The sequence below is a fragment of the Gavialis gangeticus genome, unplaced genomic scaffold, assembly GCF_001723915.1.
Source record: "Gavialis gangeticus isolate Ggan-Ray unplaced genomic scaffold, GavGan_comp1, whole genome shotgun sequence".
NCBI lineage: Eukaryota > Metazoa > Chordata > Crocodylia > Gavialidae > Gavialis > Gavialis gangeticus.
In genome coordinates, this window is record NW_017729025.1 from 85,742,981 (window position 1) to 85,754,638 (window position 11,658).

Below are 11,658 nucleotides of genomic sequence, written 5' to 3' on the forward strand. Positions count from 1 at the left end.
GCCCGTGGCCAACACCAAGTCCAACAAGGCATCCCCCCTGGTGGGGCTGTGCACCTCCTGGGTTAGATGAAGGTCCTGGACTCTCTCCAGGAACCTACGTGAGCGCTCGGACCTGGCCGACTGCTCTTCCCAGCAGATGTCTGGGAAGTTCAGGTCCCCCATGACTACCACATCCTTAGCTTTTGCTACCTTGGTGAGCTGACCCAAGAATTCCTGGTCAAGCTCCTCTGTTTGGGTAGGGGGTTTATAGTAGACTCCCACCAATAGGTCCCTTTCCCCTCTTCTGCCTTGAACCCTAGCCCAAAGCACTTCAGAGTGCTTCTCCCCTGACTGCCCTGATGTCGCCATCTGCCTGCTGTGGTGAACTGCAGTTATCAGTGGGTTTTGGAAGGAAGGGGGGTGGGAAGAGGGGGGAGGAAGAGGACAGGGGGGCAGGGAGAAAGGGGAGGGATGGGGAGATAGACAGGTTTGCAAAACTGAAAAAGTATTTCATATCTTGAAAAATGAATGCACTCAACCCCCTCAGTTGTGTCTGGACACAGGAAACTGATCAGGGAATTCTAACAAGTCACCCAGAAAAAATGAACGTTAGAAGTGCTCCGTTCTTTACCCAGCAGCGGTAATTCTGCATCAGGTTAAGCCGCACAGCTTGGACACTGCCATCGTAACAGCCAGTGTAGATCTGCAAAGGAAAAATTGTGAAGAAAAGGAGGAAAAAATACTCTTAAAATGCTACAAAGAAGACCCTACCATGAAATACAAGTAGAGAACATAGCATGCAAGACTTCTAGTTTTAAAAGCATTTAGCTTAGACATAGAATTTAAGATTTTAAAATACTTCTTACACTTCCTTGCATGCATAAATCTCAACTGAAGCATGACCCAAGAACCAAAATGAGAGAAAGCCTTTTCTAATTTCCATCATCCCAACTAAATTAAAAAATGGTTTTGTTATGTATAGTATATAGACTTTTGGAGCAATAGAGTTTTCACTTTTAATATGAAAGGCGAGTTAAAAATAGTGACAGGCAAGTTAAAAATAGACTCCATTAAAAAGATCTCCAGGATTTGCTTGTTAAATTTATAACTAGATTTCTAGAGCAAAAACAACAAAAACAGAACCCCACTTCTGCAACCTGCAGTCTGTGAGCAACTTGGTGACATTTTATTCAGCCCACTATCCAGGGTGGTAAGAATCACCAGGCCATGGTGCATTAATTTGGCTCATCATTGCTGACAGATTACCAACCCCTGATCTGGGAGGAAAAATGAAGGGCATTCATTCATTTGTTGTTACAATGCTAAAAACTAGAATTATTCAGATTAAAGTAGAAAACGTGTTAAGAGATTAGGAACAAAATTGCAACCATGTGGCACAAGAATATGTTTTCAAGCTGTGCAGCAGTAGGCATGTACCCAAACCCTGTGCATAAACCATAATTTGATTGTACACTGGGATATTTGTAATCCCCAGTTAATTAATACAAAAAATGGCATACACCTTAACACAAGTTCATTTGCAGGTTTGGTCCTGAGAGTTAGAAAACATTTGACAGTGGTGATTCTACTGACTTTAGTCATGTAAAGACTAGAGACAATTCTAAAAACAGGACAGACAGACACAGAGAAAGAGTTTTACTATTTCAAGAATACTGATTGCAAATAATGCATTGTAATCTTAAGACTATAACCTTATTTAGAGATATTGCTACAATCAGAGAATGCAGCTTTTCCCAAAGTGATCAAGAACATTAACTTTATGAAATTACTAAATAGCTTTACTTATCTGGATATGTAATAATCATTTTTGCTACCATTTTAAGAGCTCCTTTCTATAGTACTGAGTCTGGAAACGGATAACTTTTATAATAACCAAAATAATCTAAAACTGCTGAAAAAATCTAAAAATCACCAGTGGCCTCAACATCACAAACAGCTGACAAATAAGACTTTCTACCTGAGATCAATACAAGGAGGAACATTACCATGCTCTTATGAATGGTCATACACATGATCATATCTGTGTGTCCTCCATAGACTTGCAAACGGTCATGAGACTTGAGTGGAAGAGAAATAGAAACAGATATTTAATCATTTGACACTATGCAGGAATTTTATTTTTTTGCATAACCATACGGTGGACTATTTAAAGTATACACACAGACATGCAAAATATTAATCAGCTCCTAGTGAGTTCTGCAACCAACCACCACAAAGTGCACTTAATCATGGGTTTTGGTTTTTGCTGGGTTGTTTTTTTTTTTAAATAGCTGCAAAGATCCTACCATTTTGCTTATCTTTCAGTTATTCACATCCTTCTAGCAATTGAAGGCTAGATTGGTCTCCTTTCAGAACCTGCCACCACTATTAGCAAAAATAATTTAACAATGAAAAGCATTCCTTTTGATAAAGCTGGGAATGGTTTTGCTTTGAGCAGGGGGTTGGACTACATGACCTCCTGAGGTTCCTTCCAACCTTAATTTTCCTATTATTCCTTTTTCAGGGTAAAGGCTATAGCCATGTTGACCCTCTCAGCTTCTGCCAAATCAAACATGAAACAGACCAAAATGAGGGCCCTGGCCACAAAGAGACAGACCACTGTGCCGGTCCAGTTTACATGGATTTATAAAATAAAAGACCAGCCTTTTAACAACCCCCTTTCCTTCCTCCCTCAAAACCTTGATGCTCAGACACAGAAATAAAACTACTTAAAATTCAAGAACCAACCACCTGCTGGAGCCAGGCTCTCTTGTGAATTATTTTTAAAAGACCAGAATTCTTTGGTCGAGAAGGTGGAGTATTATGAGCAGGAGGAGAGGGAGGGGCTAGAGACCACTAAGTGAAGGTAACTTTTATAGTATTTTGCCATGAAATCTCAAGCACACACAAAACTAATAGGTAAATGTTGTTACTGGACAGCATCTGCTCTCTTACCTGTAGCTCATAAACACGGACAAATTTATCCAGGCAGGCTGTCACCATCACCTTCCCCAGAATATTAACAACAGTTACTGCATGATTGTGCCCTTTATAGATTCGTACAAGCTCTCCTGTCTGTGCCAAGACAAAGTAAAGGAAGTGTTCACTAAAACATGTAAACAGCAAAATAATAGGTTTCTTGCTCATTGTTAGGAATTCAAATTCCACTACTAGTATTCTTAGAACTACTTTTTAATCATTAGTTATATCTATTCTATTATCTGATTAACTGGAGGGCCAAGTACCGATTGTGCACGACACTGCATGAAAATGGGAAGAGAAGTTCTATCCTAATGAGCTTACAATCTAAATAATGAAACAAAGTATGGAAAGCAATAGATTACAGGCATAGAAAAATAACTTGAAATACCACGTTGGTATCAGACTGTGGTTTCAAAAGAAGAGAGTAGCTAAATAGAAAGACAAAGGAAGGCATGGGTAATGAGGAAAGGGATAGAGCTAACAGCCATGTAAATCAAGAGGGAACAATGTTCAAAGTGAAATCTGCAGCAAGTATTCCAGGAACTCAGGGATCAGCTTTCACAATTTAAGGGTGTGCTTTTTTGTTTTGACAGATGAAACAATGTGCATGACTTACATGTATATTGTGTGCATGGACAGACTGATCACTAGAGCCACTGAACACCAGATCATTTACAACCTTTAAAAAACAGAGTTAAATCCTGACTTTAGTATCATATATTTTCAAACATGCAAGTAAAACAAGTATGCCCTACTTGATTTATTTTAAAAAGTAGCAATATAGTGTCACGTTGCCTATCCTTTATAACTTAGTCTTTAAAGATATTGTGAAGAACATCTTAAAAATGAAATATCCACCGTTACCAAACACATTAAAATGTTGAGCTGACATTCCTTTGACATTTACATACACACTCTACATGTGTCACACAGTAAATTACAGCTTTTAGTTAGAGTAAACCATTATCCAGAGAAACAAATGTCATATTCTGTGCAACTGGGTGAATTAAAATGTGTGTTTAAATCAGCTTTATCTTCAAGATCTATTATTTTCCCTAGAGGTTAGTAAAATATTAGCTATATCTGTTCTAACCAAGAACAAGAAAAGAAAAAAAAAAAACTTTCACCCCATAATTATCAGTTTTAATCCAGGTCCGGCTGGCAGCAGGTGAAGCACATAATGAAGAATTCAAGATTACGGGGCAGGGGGAAAGAAAGAGACACACATGCAGTCATATACACACGTTTACTGTGTGTTATACTCGTCTAGGTCACATGATAAGAGATTTAAAGCAAGTATACATTATTTATGCCACTAATTATACCAGTGTAGTTGGGTGATACAATTTTCCTAATGTGAATGTAGCTGTAGATGCTGAAGATGTACAAGAACAGTTATTCTAGTTTCTAACTACAAAAAAGTTTGGGCATCTTTATAAAAGTATTATTACATCCATGCTTGGCTGGTTGAACCAGTATTACAATTTTGGTCATAAAGAAACTCCAAAAGAGTCATACAGAGTACAAAAAAGTGTTTAGACAAAGATTAATGAGGAAAAAACAATTCCTTAAAAGTTGTTTAAAACATTGTGAAGAACTTTTTTCAGAGTGCGTTACAGTTAAGACAGGCAAAAAGTCAGCTTTTCTTTATAACATCCACCCACTTGGCAAGTTAACATTAATTCACCACCTTAGGTTTCTAGCAGATTTAAATCAACATGCCTTGTGCGTATACCGGCAACAGGCTGGGAAACATAACAGCTGTGATAGTGTGAAAAAAGAGCTCAAAGTCGGATAATGTGCGTAACAGATTAATGAATTTTTATGTTTAGTTAAATGCAGGGCACATTTATGTCACATTACATCTTCAAAATGTCAGTCTATTGAAACAGCTGAAGTAGACCGTTTTTAACTTTAGTTTGACAAATGATATAATCCTACATTTTCCAGGACACTTGCCTTCATGCACAGTATTGTTTTACTATGACCTTCAAGGGTTCGGAGAAGCAGTCCATTTCGAGCATCCCGCACACTGATGGTACAGTCATAGGATCCCACTACTAACAATTTGCGTGCCCCTTCCTGAGCCGTGGCTAGACAGCTCACTGCTCTAGGGCCATGGCATTCAAAGGTGTCCAGTTGCTTGTTGTTCTGGAGAATAAAAATACAAATTTCAAATGTATTAACCAAATGCAGTTAGAACTTGTAATGAATTTCAAGATACCTCAAACATGGGGTGTTTCAGATAAGATGCTTGATCTTGGCTAAAAAGCCAGAAAATGTGCAATTCCTACCACAGATGCAATATTATTAGATTGCACTCTTGGATTAAATTAAGAATGCAAAACAAATTCTTAGCTCCCAATGAGCTGCTTCCAACAAGTAAGTCTTTTACATTTCCCAATGCTCAGTTTGCTTTTTAATTATTTCACCTCCATTTAACGTCCTCCCAGTGAGTTTGCTTACACTTAGGGCTATAAAAATAAATTGTATTTTTCTGCAGTGGTACTTAGGAACTGAATGATTATGACGCATGTTTTTTCACATATTCAGGGTGACAATTATTTGAAAGTAATTTAAGTTTCTCTAATAAAATGCTTTTGCTTTTTATCTCAGAATAGGGTGGTCCAGCTTTTCAGTGGCTGGGGCTGCACACAATACACACAGCTGGGTGGGCAGGCAGGCACTCATCCAGCTACACCTACAGCTCTGCAGGCTCTCCTGCAGCACCATGCCATACAGGTTCTTTAGGCTCCTGGCTCACCTGGAGGCTAGGTCAGGCAACAGAAACTGAGGGAGAGAGAGGGATCCCCGAGACCCCAGCTGCTGCTTCAACCAGAGCATAGGTCAAATGGCAGCCAGGTGAGACACAGGGGCTGAATTTTAACCCCTCACTGGCTGCAGGAGGACTGTGAGCTTCCAGCTGTACAGCCATCTTAGAACATGCTTTCTGAGAGCTCCTTACAATCCTTATTTTTGCAAGAATACTTTAATAAGTCTCAAGTCTATACAGACAAAGCATCAGATTAGCCCATCATTTTAAAATAACTTTGCTTTAAAAAGTCTGTATGCTCACTTAGTTTTCTGCAAAGGCCAAGGCCTGCTACCTTTTCTTCTAGATTTAAATATGCAATGTGAGAAGGGAAAAATAATTTACGTGAACATTGCATACACTCTATAGTAAACCCATCTCACAAGGGTGTAGGGCAGTGGTTCCCAATCTTGGGGGCACAAAGATTAAAAAATGGGGTTATGCATGTCCAGGGAGGGAGGCATGGGGGGGACATGCCCCCCCGCAGACATATGTATGGGGCAGGGTCAGATGTGGGCTACCTGCTGCAGGCTCAGGGCTCCCTGTCCTGCTGCCTTCCCCCAGGGACCCTCATAGCAGAGCAGAGTGGGGAGGCTCAATGCAGCTGCCATGGTGAGGTGCCCCCTGTCCACCTAGCAGCAGCAGGGACCACAGTGCTGTGCTGCTGGGTGGGCACGGGTCACCACCATAACAACATGGTGGAGGTGGGACTCCCAGCACTAGCTACCACCTGCTGGGCTGCAGAGGTGCTCAAGAGAGGGCAGCAGGACAGGAAGCCCCAGGCCAGCAGCAGGCAGCCTTCCCTCCCCTCATCCCCTGTCCCCACCGGGCAACACTCTGGATGTACTGCCTACCCACACAGGGGGCAGGGCGGGGGTTAGGAGCCAGGCTCTGCTCCAGCCACAGCAGCCACTGCCTCTCGTGGGTGGCAGCTGGGGTCCAAGTGCTGCTGGGCACAGCAAGGGGCTGCGGGCCACAGCTCCTGCCTCTGGTCCCATAGCCCTGGTCACTGGGAGACCCCTGCCTGCAGGGTTGGGGAGGGGGGGGCAGGCAGGCAGGGGGCTATGGGTGGGGAGCAAGGGGCACCTGGGGTGTGGGAGGCTGCAGATTGGGAGGGGGTATGTTGAGGAAAATGGGGTCTTGCTAAGAAAATGGGGACATAAATGGGGTCATGCCAAGGAAGAGTTTGGGAAGCACTGATGTAGGGAGCATTAGCAGCCAAAGTAAAACATGCCTTTAGATCACATGAGCCATGAAGATTCAGAAAAATAACATCTTGAGGTAGGCCAGGAAATTCTTCTGAAAACATATTGAGGCAAATGAGAGGAACTGCAGGGGAAAAGGCTTTAGACAGGGCCATGCAAGGCATTTTTCATTTATGCATTAATGCCTACACAGACATATTACATTTATCACTGTTCTTGCTGTTGGAGAGAAAAAAAAATAAAGGGGAACATGGTGGGAACAAAGAATGAGATTTGATCAAATGCCTCAATGTGGAGTTCACTTGCTGGTTTTCTAACATGCTGACCTTTATACTGAAAGTGACCACGCTGCCATTTGCCAAGCCCGCAAAGAGAATTCGCCATCGACTATGTAGACAGAGCACCCGGTCTTCCAATTTAAACTGTTCTATGCACACTCTGGTCTGACAGAAGGAAACAAACAGTTACATTTTGCCATTAGCTGAGCTGAAAGGTTTGGGGGCAGTGGGGAAGAATATTTCTAGATAACTGGGACAAGAAAGAGTGTCATTTATCTTATCAGAAAATTGGGAGATTTTCCTGGGAAGACGCACAGTCTGGGACTGATATCAGTTTTATTTCAACAGCGGTGTAGTCCCTCTGTCCAAACAGAACTCACCTCAACTGGTCTTACTTTAACAATTAGCTACACACCTAAAAGTTGTAACAACCTTTAGTGCATGTAAAAAAAATACAAGCAATAAATACGAAATTAGCCCTGAATTAGGAGGCTCCATTACTAATTTTTAAAGGTATGTCACATGGACAAATTATCGTATTTGCAGTCCTTCCAGAAACACCTTTACTCGTTAGGAGGGGATAACCCTTCCTTTCAAGCTCCAGCTCAGAACTTCTCTCCCATTTTGACCCCATCTCAAGTACAAGAGGTACAACTTCATCCCTCAGTATGGAGTCAATTCCTATGACAGCTATGCTGCCTATGATGCCAAGAACTGCACCTTCCATAGCCAGCTGAGAAAAATAAGTATCACAAGTTAACTTGGATGCGCACCTCTAGATGGCAGCCTCTCTTCAGTTATCTAGCCCTACTCCTCATCTCACTTGATGCACTGCCTCTGTACTGATCAAAAAGCAGTTGATTACTGAAAAATGGATATTTTGAAAGAGAGAGGTTTTTCCAGGTGAAATAGTTGCTTAACTGAGTTACCTACACCAAGCCCACTATTCCACCTATGCCAATGAATATTAAAATTCCAAATATTTAGGAAGCAGTCCAGCAGGAACTGTGCATCTTCTCTCTCATTTACATTATTTATGTCTAATTTTCTATCAAAGCCACAAACATGACTTCAAAAAGTCCACAAGCTGAAAGACACTCAGTTTCTTAATGAGACATATATTCAAGGTTCACTAGATTTTTAAGAAATTTGTGACATATGTAGAATGGGAATAATGGCTAGCACACATGAATTTGAAAGGTTTAACTTTTTTGGGGTTTTTTTTAATGCAAATTCCCTCCAGACACTCACATATAAGGTGGTTATAGTTTAATACAATGCTTATAAGTACCTTAATGTTGTAACAGTTGATATTGTGGTCACTAGAGCCAGTGTAGAGGACTCCATTCTTTCCATATGTCTGAGTAACCAGAAGGCAGTTCACTTTTGAAGTATGTCCTTCAAAAACACGGACACATTTTCTGCTCTAAAGCAAAACACAAAGTCTGTTATCCAGTTTAATATCAATACCCTACCCTATGTTTAAACATACACTGATTCTAGTGAAGGAGCAGGACACTACTATCCAAATCCACCCGTTAATTTCCTGCAATTAATTAGCACCCATTGCAACAAAGACAGATAAAACAATAATAGAAGCTTGTAATGCAGAATTCCTATTTAACAAAATATTCCTGAATTCTAGTCCAAATGAAATCAAAAACACATACACAGGCCCAAACAGACAACCATCTATGTTGTGTTAAATACGGTCATGCTAAAGAAAGTTTTAAAAAAGGTAGCATCATGCAGTGCATACATAACTTGCAATCAGGAAATCAGGGTCATTACCATTTTTGTAATGTACTTTGAACTTTATGGATGGAAAGCATTTGTACACTTACCAGGTATTTAATCCTGGATTAGAAAACTAGCCATAAAAATTTTGGGTGGTATGATCTTGTTTAAAAATTTTCCTTTTTATGTACCTGAATGTAGTCCGCATATGGCTATCCATTTTTAGCACTTTCATGAGTTCTGATGACTTATTGCTTATATAGGATTAATATTAAGCTTGTTGATATACTAAACAGTAGATACAATCAATCAGTCTGAGTAAATATTACATTTGTTCTGGAATATACATGGGGGGGGGGGCTTTTGAAAGTACATGCCACACACTCAAGCCTCCAAGAAAGAGCTACTGACTTACATTCTGCCTACTTTCCTGTGGAAAATAAAAATGCATGTCCTGAAGAAACTCCCCTTGCCATCTAGCCAGGAAAGGCTTGTTTTTCACTTCTTATGCCAAGTTATCAGTTGGGTAAGCAAAGACAGTTCTGGAAGAAGTCCAGAAGTCATGGTCCCTCCCTACTCCCCATGACAGATTGGGAAACTTGTATATCTGGTGTCCAGCACACACTAAGTATTTTCAACAGACAGATCAAATTTCTCATCAAGGTAATTGCTTATTTTAAAGTCATGATTTTATTCTGAAAGCAAGGGTACAAAATCCATAATGGGAGAATTTAGATTGATCAATAGTAAGAAAGTTACTGCATGCTCTGCAGAGATATAAACAGCAACACACAACAGTAACTGTGATTTCTGATTCCTTAAGATAGTTCCTTCAACCCACAGAAAAAAAATGCAGAAAGAAAAAGGGAGATGCAAACCACATAGCTGCAAAATATTACTAGCAGGATGTGAACATGAAGACTTCACTTACAACCAAATTGTAGGCACGGACAGTTTTGTCTGCTGAGCAGGTATATAACAAATTCCCAAAAATCTGAATAGCATTTACAGCAGCTTCATGTCCTTCAAAGTTCCCTTCTGTAGGTTCTTCATCCTCACCTGGCTCTGAAGACACTTCTATACAAGAGAAAGATATCAAGGCATGTACTTTAAATAAGGCATCTGTTCAAGTAAAAATACTTCACGAAACCAGACCAGTAGCCATTTAATTACAGGTGCAGCTAGCATAACAAACAAAAGATCTCAGCTACTTACAAATTAGCAGTTCAGCTGCAGTCTTCAAGGGAAAAACATTAATGACAGAAGGATCATATGACTGACCACCAGATAAGGTAAAAGTAGGCAGCCTTCTCTCAGTAGAAGCCAGACATACTGAGAAGGGTCTCCACAGTAACCCAGGGAAAAGGCCTGAAAATAGGGCTTGGTCTGGAAAGCCTGGGAAGGCTAACACCAAAGAGGTTCAATGTAGCCAATATCTGGCTAGGAAAGCTCTTCAGAAGGGCAGAGGTAAAAGAACATTAGAAGGGAACTGGCAGAGGTTTGTTCAAAGAAACAGTTGGGAAAATCCTATGCACGTATTCATGAAATAGAGAGGTACAACTAGGGCTGATAACTATGCTATTTAGGGTTCTATGATCAGAGGTGAGTGAGAGAAATCCATGGACTGACAAAGCTACAAAGACTACTTAGTGCAACTAAAAAGCTGATATGTATACCTACAGTGCGAGACAAGTGAAGAAACCCTATGATCACCAAGCAGCTGCATTTTTTAATAATCTGAACAAGTTCATCTCCAGAAGAATTTACTACTTAGCTGAAGGGTTATCCCCACTATTTCCAAATCACCAAGTTTTACCCCAGCTCCCATTGGAGACTGTACTGCAGAAGGGAAAATGAAGTATAGTACACATTGTAAAAGGCAGGATGATAACATACTGAAGACTGCTATGCAGTTAGTTCTTCTAATCTTGTGCATGTCTTAAGTTTTAAAGATCCAAGCACACTGTGCTATTTTAAAAGCATGTTTGGACTGGACTTAAGTTTACCATTAAGGAGAAAAAAATATGCCAACAATATACCTGAAGAATTCTTCAACCCTCTTATGGATGATATAGACGTCTGGGTCTCAGCCACACTGTAAAATACAAAGAAGGAAAATATAATTTTGCCTGTTGTTATAGTAGAGCCCAGACACTTTGCAAGGTTAGGTTTCTTGCCAGCCCCCTCACAAAGATGAAGATTTACATAGTAATATAGGGTAGCCACAGTAAACAGCTCCACAAGACCACTGAGATGTTTCAGCTGTTTGCTGCAGCATTTATTTTGAAGGGTGCTGCTTCCTTAATCAGCTGTGCAAGATCTCTAATAAGCTCCACCGCAGTGGAGAAGAGGCATCAGCACTGCAACAGAACACCTCAACTGTCCATCCTTTACTCAGCACCCTGCTGCAAATTGAGCAGATTGCAAACCACTAGTATGCAAATGATTCTGGTTCTCCTGTATTCAGACAATATAGTTATAATGCACTGGTTCAGTAGTACTCCAGAAGTGCCAATAAAACATAACAAAGCTCCTATAGAAAAAGATTCTGGAGAAATTACTATGGAATGGTGCATGAAGCAACCAATTCAATTTGTGGCATGTAAAGGGATAAATAGTCCTTGACTTCAGTGCTGAGACTGATGTGAACAACAAATTTGCCCCC

General features: G+C 40.5%; 1 protein-coding gene across 1 annotated transcript in view; it reads right to left on the minus strand.

Moving 5' to 3' along the window:
* The window catches only part of ZNF106 (zinc finger protein 106), a 76,688-nt gene that overhangs the window by 4,355 nt on the left and 60,675 nt on the right, over positions 1 to 11,658 (minus strand). The window contains exons 12-20 of the mRNA XM_019519077.1: positions 11,033 to 11,088; positions 9,925 to 10,070; positions 8,548 to 8,682; positions 7,305 to 7,421; positions 4,921 to 5,112; positions 3,578 to 3,640; positions 2,935 to 3,054; positions 1,986 to 2,057; positions 611 to 682 (exon numbers count right to left, since the gene is read on the minus strand). Of these exons, the coding sequence (XP_019374622.1) occupies positions 611 to 682; positions 1,986 to 2,057; positions 2,935 to 3,054; positions 3,578 to 3,640; positions 4,921 to 5,112; positions 7,305 to 7,421; positions 8,548 to 8,682; positions 9,925 to 10,070; positions 11,033 to 11,088 (973 nt within the window). The remainder of the gene's footprint in view (positions 1 to 610; positions 683 to 1,985; positions 2,058 to 2,934; positions 3,055 to 3,577; positions 3,641 to 4,920; positions 5,113 to 7,304; positions 7,422 to 8,547; positions 8,683 to 9,924; positions 10,071 to 11,032; positions 11,089 to 11,658) is intronic.